This window comes from Dermacentor variabilis, chromosome 4 (assembly GCF_050947875.1).
Source record: "Dermacentor variabilis isolate Ectoservices chromosome 4, ASM5094787v1, whole genome shotgun sequence".
In the NCBI taxonomy this organism is placed as follows: domain Eukaryota; kingdom Metazoa; phylum Arthropoda; class Arachnida; order Ixodida; family Ixodidae; genus Dermacentor; species Dermacentor variabilis.
Window position 1 is genome coordinate 37,268,270 of NC_134571.1, and position 14,081 is coordinate 37,282,350.

At 40.4% G+C, this 14,081-nt stretch overlaps 1 protein-coding gene across 13 annotated transcripts in view; it reads right to left on the bottom strand.

The window, feature by feature from the left end:
* Positions 1 to 331: 331 nt before the first annotated feature.
* LOC142578939 (inverted formin-2-like) overlaps positions 332 to 14,081 on the bottom strand; it is a 68,357-nt gene continuing 54,607 nt past the window's right edge. For 2 of the 13 annotated variants that reach the window (XM_075688652.1, XM_075688657.1), the window contains exons 13-17: positions 13,627 to 13,791; positions 12,889 to 12,970; positions 9,619 to 9,685; positions 6,474 to 6,529; positions 332 to 524 (exon numbers count right to left, since the gene is read on the bottom strand). In XM_075688652.1, coding sequence (XP_075544767.1) covers positions 415 to 524; positions 6,474 to 6,529; positions 9,619 to 9,685; positions 12,889 to 12,970; positions 13,627 to 13,791 — 480 coding nt within the window. In that variant the 3' untranslated portion in view covers positions 332 to 414. Of the gene's footprint in view, positions 525 to 6,447; positions 6,530 to 9,618; positions 9,686 to 10,898; positions 11,006 to 12,888; positions 12,971 to 13,626; positions 13,792 to 14,081 lie in introns of those variants that run through there. The other 11 variants (XM_075688655.1, XM_075688653.1, XM_075688654.1 and 8 more) reach the window with 11 other exon arrangements.

Sequence of the window (14,081 nt, forward strand, 5' to 3'; positions counted from 1 at the left end):
CGTTTAACATAAAGCTGCATTTCGAAGGATTCTACAGAACCCCAAAACGAGCAAGCATAGATAGTACCTACGAACCCTTAGAGCCGTCCAGCTTCGGTGACCATAGCGGCGACGCACTGTCATTACAACCCCTCCAGCGATTTCCATGTCCGCCTTGAACTTTTGGAACACAATTTGCAGGGGAAGTTATGCAATCACATAGTAGCTTAAAAGAAGCATGTTGCAGTTTAATCTCCAGTACCACGTATTTTTTCTCCTCTAGTGAAATACTGAGGTAGCATTTATTAGATAAATCTGACACCAAAAGAAAAATCGAAGTTAAATATACAAATCAATTAGAATATAACGTTTATTTGTTTAAAACCTTGAAGCAATAAATTTGAGTCTGCTGTGCCCGCCGTCGTACGCGCTGCGTCAAGCGGGGGTCTTGCGTAGCTTGAAGCTTCCCTGACGTATTTCAGCAAGCAGGCGGTCGACGATGCACTCCTCCTCTACAAAGGAGGCAGCCGGCTTCTTTGCGTGTCCTGTGAGAACAGAAACAAGGAAACGAATTTTTATCGGAACGTGGAAACGTTGGCCCTGAATCCCAGCCTCATATAACACCATTCCGAGGACGTAGCATACGAACGAAGCGAGCGACATTTGTACTAGCCGCCTCATACGGAAGCGGCCCTCGGCTCGCAGTTGAACTTCAAGTAGAGCACAGCGCCACCCCTCAATTGAAGCAGCGACAGAGCTTCAATAACGCTCCTTGGAGATTCGCTGAGAAGTTTCTTGAGAGACAGCTTTAATCCAGTGTATTTGAGAAGACTCCAAGGGCACGTGGTTACAAAAATTTTAACCCAGACAAATTTAGAGCGCCGTTGAAACGCAGTGAGCGCCTCAAGCTGAGTTGAGAGGCCGCTGTCCACTGTCAGTTGTGAAGCATAGAGAAGAGGAGCGTTCTAGATTACGGTGCTAAAAATGTTACGAGACCAAAGGTTTGTCGACGCAGTATACTTTAAGAATTGCTGAATATATATTTCTGTCACCTAGCTCACGATCTCTTCCAGCAAGAAGTTTTTGTTGACACATCATACTTAAGTTAAAGACTGGTGAACATGTATTAGTGCAGCATGACTCCTGAATCTTTACCGACAAATATATTTTCAGTTCTCTTTGTGTCAGTTGAGCGGAGTCTGTTTCTAATCCTGCTTTTCGATCATGAATTATTTTCTACACTTATTTGGGTTTGCTCTACGGAATACGTAAACGCAAACGACGTGTTAGTGGTGCAAGTTCAAATAGCTGCACGCTTTTCTTTGAGCCTTTGTGTATACGTGCCAGGGCAAGAGATTCTATTTGCCTCACAATGCTAGTCGTATGCCACGTCCTCTAATTTGCCTACTATTTTAAAAAATAACGCAATTCACAATTCACTTACAGTACCACCTGCAATTCGCACTATTTTTTTTTTAAATCCCTGCTACTTTCACTCGCTCCCTCTTGTTAGCACGCAGACATGCAAGATGCATGCATCCCAATGTGCTAGCATGTACCAACTACACCCTATATGCAGCAGTACCACTGCTAATCGTACCACTGGTATATTTCTAGCACTAAAAAAAAGCAAGAAGCTTTTCAACTTCTACTGTAACTCATGGTGGCATGCACCCTAGTTGCATGCATACTCAAGGAACCTCAGTTACCCGTACATTTGCCCCACGTACACAAACGTGCAATTTCCACTAAAGAAAGGAACGACAAATACGCGCCCACTAATATGTCATGACCAGCATGCAAAAAGACAGCGCAGTTCACTGCGCTCTCAAAACTGTGTACAGTCATAGAACCATCGATCTCGCCATAATATACGTCAAGAAAAGTTCCATGCCTCGTGTAGTAATTGTACTAATCACATAGTAATTACTATAGCCAAAATTCTGCTGGCGCTTCAGTTCACCAAAAACTCACGTTTCACCAGGCCTTGCCAGACAACCGAGACACATAAAACCGCTGAGAGGCGACTGACACCGTTCTTTTGCAAGGAGACTCATCGCAGGCTCTCACTTTTGCCAGTCATATTGAAGCAAAACTGCGTCGCTATGTTTAGGTACGAGCATTCGTGTCTGACGGCCTTGTGAACTGTTTCAGCCCATACTCGCACGACCATTAAATTGCTATAGGCCACCGCAAATAAGCCTCGCATATTGTTGTTGCACCGCAGACAATTAAATTGCAGAGTCAACTGCGCAGAGCTTTCATCAGTGGCCACTGGTCCGTCCAACTTGAACTATGCGATTTCGCAATCATTCACCAAACCAGCACAAAGCCCTAAAGCAACAGCTTTATGCACTTTACTTCTTGACCAGCTTTTGGGCATCGTCCAGCAGACTTATGCTTGGACACTGACAGAGAAGAGTGTATCATATTCTAAACAAGAAGCCAGAGAAGTTGGTCAGCAGAGCATAATGGTCTTGCTCATACGTACGAAATTTATGTGTATATTCAATGTTTCTCAAAAATATGATTGCTGAAGAGCGTCAGAGCTTATTGGCATGTCTTGGTGTGTTCCGTCCGGTGGGCAAGGATTAACAATCGTACACCTCGATCACCTTTTAAGTTTTTTACACCTGCAAGATTTAGTTTGTTCAAATGTGTATGCAAATGGAAAGCCAAACAAACCGTGCCTCAAACACTACTTCTGTGTTGCCAAGTGTAGACATGTGGCGCTAAAAGTAGGAATTCTTTCATATTTTCTTCGTATATGCGAAGACAGGGGAGCACAGTCAGCTTTACGGGAGAGCACACAACTCTCAGCACCAGCATTATTTTGAGGGAAGTTTCAGGCTGAAAACATCTGAAAAATCAGGACGAGCGATTGATTGGTTTCTGAGTAATGATTCATTTTCAAATTCAATAATTTATTTTCTGTCTGCTTAATTGGAGGATTGTTTGATCGTTTTGTTCATATATATGCACTGCATGATCGTTTTAGTGAATAATGTCCGAAATCTGCAACTTGGCCTCATGAGGCTCACCCTAATGCTGCATACTGTTGAATTGAAATTTTTAGCATGCCCTCAAATCTCAGCACATTGTTGTTTTTGGGTGCACTACATTCTGTAAGCAACAATCATGCTCAAAATCATGAAGTCATGGCCACTGGACCATCGCGGCTAAGTCATAGTCGTTTACAACCTTCGGGCATGCATGCCTTGACTACCAGCGGGATAAATGTTTTGGCAGGTTGTAAACAAAATAGCATGTTTACATGGCAAGTTCTGTGCACTTAAAGAATGCTTTACTTAACAGCCCATGGCGTTTTTACAACTAAGAAGTAACTTGAATAATCTAATCGCGCGAATTCTGCCTGAATAAAACTAATCTTGTAACATTCTTTACCATATAACAGCACACTCCAATAACATGTCAGTTTTGTCACGTGCTTTTTGTACATAAAGTCTGCAGTACTGACATGTAAATGCCTTAGCAAGCGCTTCATTTTTCTTTACTTCTACGGGGCGGGGCGTCTTGACAATGAGCCAGCTAAATGGCAACCTATTCAAATGAATTATGCTTTGCTGATGAATGAAAACTTACCTGCATTTAAGGTATGTGCGGCCCCTCAAAATAATTCCGTTTAAAAAATGGCCACAAATTAAATGAGGCCCTTGGGCATTTTATGCATTTCGGAACGTACAACTTCAGGTTAGCTCAGTGACTTGTAGACAAAAGCTAAAAATATGATTTACAGAAATTTAATAAATTAATAATATTTGGGGTTTTACGTGCCAAAACCACTTTCTGATTATGAGGCACGCCGTAGTGGAGGACTCCGGAAATTTTGACCAGAAATTTAATAAATTGATGAGTGCACTGGCCGTAAAGTGTCTGCTATTGAAAATCAATCGAATTTAAACCCATCTACGACTGTAATTGAATGTCAATGTTACACTTAAAATGGTGGAAATCAATCTAATAATTTGGCTCAAAGTCTTTAATATAAGTGAAATTTTCATATTCAATCATTTAGGAGACCAACATATAATCAGAATGCTTTTTTTTAATTATGGTACAGGGATAATTTTATCTTGCATCAATACAAGAAGCCGTCGTGTTATCACTCAAATTGCTAGGGCCGCAACTCATTGCGGATTTTCATCGCATGGCTGTTACTGGTTTGTGTGTTTATATATATATATATATATATATATATATATATATATATATATATTAAAAGCATAAGCCAACACAGGGAACACCACTCCTTTGCGGGTCATAGCCAGTGCCACAAACTCACGTAGCCTTTCTCGATATACGTGCCTTATTCGTCGTTAAAATGATTTTCTGTTGAGCAGAGAGAGATTTATGATGTAAAAGCTTAGAGGTCAGCCTGAATCAGTTATGACCTGCTGCTCAGCATTGTTGATGCAAATTGTTCATGCTACTATTACGCTAGCAACTTTGAAGGCGCTTTTTGTGCACAAAAATATAGCTTGTGTAAATAATTGGAACTGCTTTCGTGTTCATTGCAACCAATGTAATTGTTGATCAACTACGGTCGTTACGTACGTCCACATTATAAAATGACATATCAAAATGTAATTTCAAAATTATATTTTAAGTGTTGATGAACTACGGTCACTACGGGCATCCTTATTTCAATGTGGCACATGTTCAGCGCTTTTACAAGAACACGAGTCTCGGTATAAAATTCAAAACATGATTCTCTTGCCTGCGCTGCAAATCATTGCCAGGGTCAAAATGAGACCAATCACGGCATTTTATACCAGACACAACCTGCAAGCATCTGTCAAAAAAAACAGTAGGAAGATTCAGAGGCGTTGCTCAGTGGCTATGATATCCTGTCTCCAAACAAGCAATAACAATTTTTAATCCCGATGACCATGTTTTGACAGTACCGGAACGCAAGAACACTCATGTACTTAGATTTGAGAGCAGGCTAAAGAACGCAAGGTTATTATTCTGCAACTTATTCTAAAACGATATGCCACAGCGTCCCTCTTATCCTGCTACGCATGCTTGGAACGTCATATTTCAAACCTTATTAGTATATATCTACAATACGCCATCAGCTACGTGCAACTGTGGAAGCATTTTGATTGAAATATCTGAAATGCAGTAATGCTGAGAGGTTATATTTTCAGCCAGTTACCATGGCCACTGCCAGGGTACGAATCTCTGTCACCGCCACTTGGTGTCCCACACCTTGCTCCGCCTGGAGTTGCTGTTGTGACATCAGCCGATAGCGCTGGCCGGTGACCGATCTTCTCTGCCGGACACTCCACATCGAACATTGCATCCGTGTTCCTCTACTGTCTCCATGCGCTTCCTCTCCTTACTTACGTCTGAGATGGCGGCATGCAATAGCAAGCCCCAGGCAACCAAGCTTAAATTACAGCTACAACTCTACGTCCGCATTCATTGCCAAATTTTTCTTGCTGCATTTTTGTCGCTGCCACTCCCAGGTGTCCATGTCTGTGTCGTCGGCTTCCGCACACTTGCAAGTGATGGGAGTTTGCGTATTGCAGAGAACTTTCTTCAACAAATTTCTGCACCTCTTCTAAAGCAATCGATGTGGGTAGATAGTTTTGACGACAAACGTTCGCTTGTAAGAGAAAGGTGTAATGTCAATGTAAATGGCCACTCTAATTAATTAAAAGAAAGATAACCAGCAAAAAATTTATTCAGTTATTTTACTGGTAAATAAGTTGTGATTCACTTCTCGGTTCTACAAGCACGCGTAAGCAAATTATTGACCGAGCTAGAGCTGCATAACCAGCAACCTAACCTGAATACTGACCACAAAAACTGAGTGGATGGTAGGTTCTATCTGGACATATCATACCATAGTACAGTACTACTAAAAAATGTTAAGAAACTTTTTGTGTGGAGAACGTTTAAAGCATTCAGAAAGACTGCCATAATACTGAAGAGGAATGATGAGCAGGGCCCACATGTTCTCTCTTTTGTAATGTGAAGTATAAAAGGTTTGACATCTCAATCTGTACTTTTCTGCTGGAATTGTGACTGTGGAAGCACTGGTTAATTCCCTATAACACTAGTAATTAGACAATTGATGTACCTGTATAGGAGCTCTCACGTCTTATTGTATTTTGTCAACCAACTCGCTTCCTTCACGAGAGCAACGGAGTGCTAACTACAAATCTAACAGCAAATTATTTAGAATAACCTTAGTTCTAAATGGCTGCCAATGTTACATTGAGTTACTGTCATTCAAACAATCTCCTAGTCATGCGTTCTTTTTTTACTTCCCATGCCGCGTTGTGCACTTGTGTTGCTTTCTTTCATGGCGCTAAGACAGTGGGGTGAGGATTGGTGAGTATTTGTGAAGAAAATGTAAGCAAGGCATAAGAGATCGTGCATAGCAAGCGTCAGGAACAATATGAGCGTGCAGCCATGCAGGAAGTACCCTTCACCAACCAAAAAGGTTACTGTTAGCGTCATACGTTTCTTTGAAGCAGCTGCATCAGAAGCTGGAAAGACTGTGATGGCTTTGCGTCTGCTGGGAGACACAACAGACAGCTTCACAATATGAACAACATGAACATCAAATGCAAAAAAGGAGTAAAACAGCAGCAGATTGAAGTGATCATTGCTGCATGTTTTCAAGTGTCACACAGAAGCAGCAGTGAAGGCTTGAGAATTCGCTAAGCCAGGCACAAAGCAACAACTACAAATTCGTTATTTTTATTTTTTTCATGTGGCAAACAAATAAAGAAAATATTGCTTCGTGTTATGTGTGATGAATGCCTAATATAATTGCTTTCACCGCACTCAAAGCACTCTCACTAAACACTCTTTCAGGAAGGCATTAGCAACGTTGTTTTACTAAACCTACACGCAACGTGATCACGTTTAATGTAATCATTTTGTAGATTACTTGCTTTCTCTGGTGAGTAGTGCAATATAGCGGCACAAAGTTTGGTAAAAGAAAGCATGATCCAATTGCATTACCACTATCTCATTATCTCATACGTGTTTAGGAACAATGCCTAACATCCTTTTCATTATTTACTAATCTCGTTATTAATTTGTTCCCCAAGGTTACATTTCTAGCCTAATGATGTAGTTATAATGAATATGTAGATGCCATCTAGTAAATGCTTCAGTAAAGTCAAAAAATGGCACAAAAAGCATTAGTTCTATTATCCAGCCATTCACTAACTTAACTCCACCCTGTAACACTAGTTAAATGACAATATATTTTTTCCTGTGTCATCCATCTTTCAAACATAGTGGCCAATAGCCAAACCCTTGTAGTACCACATGCTCCAGAGACTCCAAACAAACTGATACCGTAAACTGCGACCGATGCTCCACGGTTTCGGGAAGCCTTCTCGAACATCCACTGAGAACTTTTATTATAGCAGTCGTAGAGCATTGACATTTTAGCTATCGCTTTTAAAGAAAGGTCTAGTAATACCTATTTTAGTAATACTGGTTAGTTGCATATTATGATTATTATCATCATTATCATCATCACTATCATCATCACTATTATTGCACATACTGTTTTCATGGTTTCACTCATTCTATCGCTAGCTAGAATTTTTTCAGCCGAATCCTTCGATAACTCTTTCATTATCACGAAAGTTAGATGTATAGGAATGCCTACTATGCCCTCTAAAGTAGCCATGACGTGGCACAGCACCAGTTAGAAGGCTACCTCTTGGTCGGAGGAGGCTGAATTGCGTACATATTGCAGAAAGATGTGCGAGTTTCCCTACGGCAGTGTTGCAGGGAACAGCAAAAAAAAGAGCATGCACTTTAGTTAAGGCCACTAAGCGCATAATTTTTTTTAATTCCAAACTACTAGAAACAGACTAAGTATAGATATTTAATTAAATTTACTATGAATAATGATCATTTTATTGGTGTTAAGTAAACTTTCACTGCACTTGGCAACCATATCTGTTAAACGGCCAAGACACCGCACGCAATACTTGGTCATCATTAATGGTAAGTGGATTGAAATCTCCGCATTTATCGTGCTTCTCACGATTTGGATTTGTAAAGAAATTAGTGCTTTGTGGTCTTCAAATGAAGACGCCAGTTTTGGTGCCGTCTCCCATAACACTTCACTAAGAAAGCTTACACAGCTTGCCAGAATAGGCCTTCAATTTAGCTTCCTCCAACCTCCTCCTCTAACAATTTAGCTGCCCCTAAACGATACATTACCACATCGCGGCTACGTTGGGTGGAACATTAAACTTCCCCAAAAAAGTTTTGTGGCTAGAAAAAAGTCGTCGAAAGGGTTGGCTACCAGGTAAGGAAGTGTCCATCGTAGATTGAAATTCTGTGCGTAGTTTTTCTTCCTTCCTCTATATATACAGAGTTAGACATAATATTTGATTTAAGGAGCTGCAAATTATTATCCCACCAAATTAAATTCATGAGTTTAGTGAGATTATGCTTGGAGAACCTAATATGCCTCAAATATGCTACTCTAATTACAGTAGGCTGGAACAGCGACAAATGTCTGACCCCTAGTTTTAACTACACAAATTGCACAAAAAACTAACAAGTGTGTTCATTAGGTATGATGGAGCAGGTACGAAGCAACGATGCTTGAAGGGGGCACACACTTGTGCAAAATTTCGCTGTCTTTATGATAAAAAAATTAATGTATCCGGTGGTTTTAGCTTAACACGGTGACGATAGGTTCAATTGTGATTCTAGTTGCAAGAAATGATGAGCAATTAACATACTTGAAAGTGTAAGCATAATTTCTGCGCTAAAAAATGTACACCACGTCTGAGTAAATGTTCACAACCTGGTAAGCCGCAAACCATATAGCCTAATTACAAGACATGGCAGACTGCATGCATATATCTGCTAACCACTGAAACCGCTGACCACAATCTCTTCGCCTCAACATTTGAATTAAGCTCAGTCGCTCGAACTGAGTCCTGGGGGTCAAAAGCAATGCACCATCAGCCCAATGTCATTAAACACGTTAGCAGACATCACTAGCGAGAAATGCCTGTCATTAGATGGCAGTAACAATACAAAACTTGATGCTGACGCCCCCCCCACCCCATGTTTCGTTAATAAAGGGTGAGGACAAACTATGCCCACATATTGCTTCAAACTGGACCCCTGTGGCCTCACTGAGAGGCCCTGCGACTTAATGCACATGTAATGCAGATGGAGCAGATCTGGCCAAGCCACCGCTGCCCCTAACCAGGCCAGTTACGGCGTTTGCACCGACAAGGGACACCTTGTTCTATGAACAAGAACAAGGCGCTGGACATCCAAGTGGCAATGCAGCTCACTGTGTTGATACTTGCGTAGAAACAGATTTACATATTCCAGTTAAGCCTGAATTGTCACTGTAGTGCTTTTTGGCATAAGAATTTCCTATGTCATGTGTGCGTTCCGCAATGGTTACCGATACGTGTTTAACTTAAGTATCCATTAGAAATTGTAACCTCGCTGATCACAAAGCTCTACCTGTCGACTGAATAGTCGAACAGTTGTGCTTCTTTACGTTCACAAAAAAAGAGGGAAAAGTTACATAGTTTGCATTAAAGTCTGCGTTGAGGTAATACAATGAAGTTAAGACAAAAAATAGCAATCTCAAGAAATCACCTTTGCAATTTCGGATGGACATTGGTTTTCATCGTCATCTCAGATGGCGTGTTGCTTTGGTGTACTGCTTCAATAGAAGGAGGAGTCACTTAAACATCGAAACTATTACAAACGCATATGAGTGCAGAATTTTAAGACAGGAACCACCCATTTCGCCTAAACTTCAAGCGATTAACAAGTTAACGGGACACTAAAGGCAAATATCAAGTTTTGCCTACAGGCAAGATACCAGAATTTTTTTTCTCGCGTTTCGGTATTGAGTACGAAGTTCCTGGATAAATGTATTTAGCCAACACTGAATGACAGGCATTGAGTGTCATTTGCAGGTTCAGAACAAGAACACAGGACGAGGCAAATGAAGTTCCACATGCGACTCGCTTTCTTTCGAAACTATGGTCAGGGGAGATAGGCGGATGCAGTACCTCCAGCTGCAGTGGTGCCACACACGTAATGTAAATGAAATGTACACCTACGGTTCACATATAACAACAACTGTCTGTAGAAATTCCAAACATTGGAGGCTTGCGGTGAAGGCCACCTCCAGTTTGTTCCTAGTGTTTGCCCTTATTGCTGAAAAAGCTAAGGCAAAATACTTTTGCTTTGTTGAGTAGGTTATGCTTATTTGAAATGTATTTTGTACATTTAGATAGAAAATAAAAGTTTCCTTCCGGTATTTATATATACCATCATTAAAGGGGTAATTGATTTATTCTACAGCTAATGAATGACCTAGACCCTCTATAAATCAAATAGTATTTCCTTTCTCTGCAATTCAGTGATCTCAGATTTATTACAGTATATCTCCTTGAAAAAGAGCTGCTAAGGAGAGGTTAAAAGTCCTTTTTATGCCTAAATGGGCAAATGTAATTTTACGGATGTTGCGCAGTATCCATCTAGCAAATTCCAGGCTGTTCTTTATCAGTTCTAGACAACTTAGTTAAGTTGTAAATACATTCTAACTGGAGTACCTACAGTTGAAATGTCCTGCTATAAGCGGGAAATTGTGCACAGTGTAAGGGAACTAGGCTTGAACCCTACGTATTATGTGACTTCATACATTGGTGGTGGATGTCAGTCTTACCTTTCTAGCTCAAGCTGTCACGCGAGCTTGCTTGCTGCAAGTGTCCACATTGCATTGGCCCCGCAACTAACCAAACCTCTGGAAAGCTCAATATAATCTAAATTGCTGCAAAGAAATTTGTTAACCAGAATTGAAATTCTGGCTGTCAGACCTTAGCGGAATGGTTGCTCCTCTTCAAAGCTCCATTGGATTATCCAGATGGGAAAGAGGGTCCGACAGCAAACCAAAGTTGGGCGGTCGGTAATGTTTTAGTTGTCATACTTATGTTTTAAGGCTGCATAGGGCCGTAATGAAAATGTCTTGCACCTAAGGATTTGAAAATGCAGTATGGTTTGCTATTAGATGCTTGAATGAAGTGTGTTATGCTATAAGAAAGCTGGTAATGATCATGGAAAGAAAATGATAAATCATCCAAGCAATAGTAGGCCAATTCCGGTGCAAATTTCACATCTTAATGACTATTTACCCCGATTCTTTTACCATTACAGTGAAAATTCAAGGAATATTTATTAAATATGATGCATCTATGCATTTCTTATGCTTTGGCACGAAATTAGCATTTGATCACACTGCAATTCAGTTCTGTATTATGAAAAAGAGGCTACTGACAGCGACTTTGACTTCTCTATACAGGCATACAGCCACAAATTTTACATATTTTGTTCAGAAAGTCACAATAAAGATTATTTTATCAGAAATCGGTAATTGCTTCCAGTTTATGTGAAGCGAGTTTGTCAGCATTATGACGTAGGCAATGCCGTCTAAAAGAAAGCAGGTGAAATCAGAAAAATGTAAACAAGACGGATTGCATCAGATGTGTGCACACCTTTCATTTGACCAACTGAATATGAGATACACGATTCAAACGCCCCGTCTCGAACCTCTTCGTAATGTGTACAAATACGCAAGCTACTTCATTTATTTATTTCCGTTTCATTTCGTTATATACTTAGCAATAATGAAAAATCTTCATGCATAAACAGCTGCCAGTAGCCTACTGAGCTTTCTGCTCTGTACTCTAACAAAATGATGCCACTAATGCACCACTGTAAGCTTGAGAGAAATGCAAAACCGCAGTTTTCGGCCCGAATTATGATCCTGATAACTGGTAAGTTATCCTTCTCCATCAGACAATCAGCGGAGTATGATTCATAGGAGAAAGCTTTATTCCACCAGCTCCTACCGAATGACATGGAAACAAAAATATTTATGTTCAACATCCAATGAATTAATTTTGATGAAGCTTGTTCGATTTAAAGGAAACAGTTAATATATCTATCAGTTATTGAAAGATAATCAATTTAAAACCATGAATGCTTTTTTTAATTGCGATGATCTAAAATTGGTTTTAATTAATGAATTATAAAGTATACAAAACCGTCACTAAGCAATAAACATCAACTTTACAATTCTGTAAACTGAGTCTTTTGGAGATCTAAAGCTGACAAAGTTGGTATATTTTGCAGTGAACCGAATTATACCACCAACTTGTGAGTAGGACTTTCATAGAACTTCCGCTAAATAATGTAACAGTTTCATATAAGCTGTAAACCAATAAGGTCAAAATTGTGTGCTTCAGACAACCTGATAGTTTACGATGGAGTTTTGATATCTATTCTTGGCGCGAACTTAAGGAACTTGTGCTTAGCTTTTTTTTCATCTTTGGCTATTTACATTACAACTTAGAGGCCCTAAATAGAATTCTTTCCAACAGTCAGCAGAACTTACCCTTCACCAACATTTGTATGTACAAAGTTCACTCAGACAGCACTTGTGTAACCAGATCATTTCTGCTTTCTAAAAGTGTTTTAACAGGGAAGTATATGTTTTCCCAGAGCTAAAACTTCGTCTTACGCATACTGACAACTATAACCTGCTTTACAGTTAACCCCAACTAGTTGATAGTTTTTTCTTTGCTCCTCTGAAAAGAAGGCATGTCCATGCATATGGTCAAGATGCGGGGTCAGAGGTCTCGATAGAGCAACCAAAATAAATTTGTACTATAACCTAAATATATTGTTAATGTAAAACCTAAACGTTAGATCTTGCATAAAATCAAACAGGCTTATAATCCTGCAGTAGTACAAAACGTATGTCATTCTAGCAGCAAAATTTGGCGATATTCTTGCACAAAATCTTCTATTAAACCAGCCTTCGCGATGACTGAACACAATTTTTGGCTAACGTACCTGGCTTGCCCTGGTCCGTGCCCATCCGCGTGATTTTCAGCTTTTCTGCTCGTTCTTCCAGCTGCCTGCGCTCTTCATTCTCCTGCAGCGCAGAAAAGACGACAAAATCCTGAATTGAACTTTATCCAGCAGCCATCCTTCCAGCGGACATATGAAAAGCAACGTTGATATGTCTTTCGAAAATGTGCAACCTCCACTGGAACAGAAACCGAAACCTCCTCGAAATAGCATCGTTTATCGAACAAGTTTATCAAATTCGATGTTTGAAGAACGCTTAAGTATTTCATTGACGTTTCCTCTCTCAGCCCCGCAAAGAAATTGACATCTGGCAACTCAACCCCCTCCTCCTCACAGAATATACCAATAAGTTTATATACAGTGTTCATATACATCACTCAAGTGTGCTGTCTTTTTCAGCGGTGCTCAGGAACGTTTTGGATAGGCAAGCAGATAAAGCAAAATATGTAAAAAGAATCATCAGTGCAGAGCTGCTAAATATAACTGCAGTTCACAGCTAAGGTGTTGGTCTTTGCAGGGATGGGCATTTTCTCGGTCTAATTCATGAAAGTTACATCTCATAGAAAAGGGAGAGTGGGCGATATTCTATGGGTAGTCAAAGACTCGGGATACTGCCGTGTTGCTCTGCTTACATGTAACATCTACACTGAACCACACAGGACTGTTAAGCTGCCCTGCTCCAGAGACTGTTAGGGATTGCGCCAAGCGACTATGGCTTACCTTTTGCGCCAGCTTGACCTTTTCGCAAAAGTTGTTGAAGATGTGCAGGCACTCTTCGACAGAAAAGCGACTCTCCTCCTCGCAGAAGTGCTCAGCGAGCCTCCGCGAGAGTTGCCCAATTTTGTCGAAGCTCGAAGAAAGTTCACTCAGCTGCGCCTTGGCCATCTGCACGAACGTCCATCAGAGAGCAATGAGTTTCTAGCCCCTTGAAAGCCCAGAGCCAAGCACTACACTGCTAGACTCGTTGGGGGAAAATGAAAAACAGCGAGCAGCACATCATATAAAGGCTGTAACAGATAGCCAGACGTGTATCAGAGTGACAACGGATAATGAGACAAAGAAACCGCAGTCGAGTTTCATAAAAGAATAAATATAGTAATGCAATTAGGGAAAATCTGCTAGGTTGACACAAGAAATAAGTAGCTAAATATCTCCGGGAGAGACTGTTTTGCAGT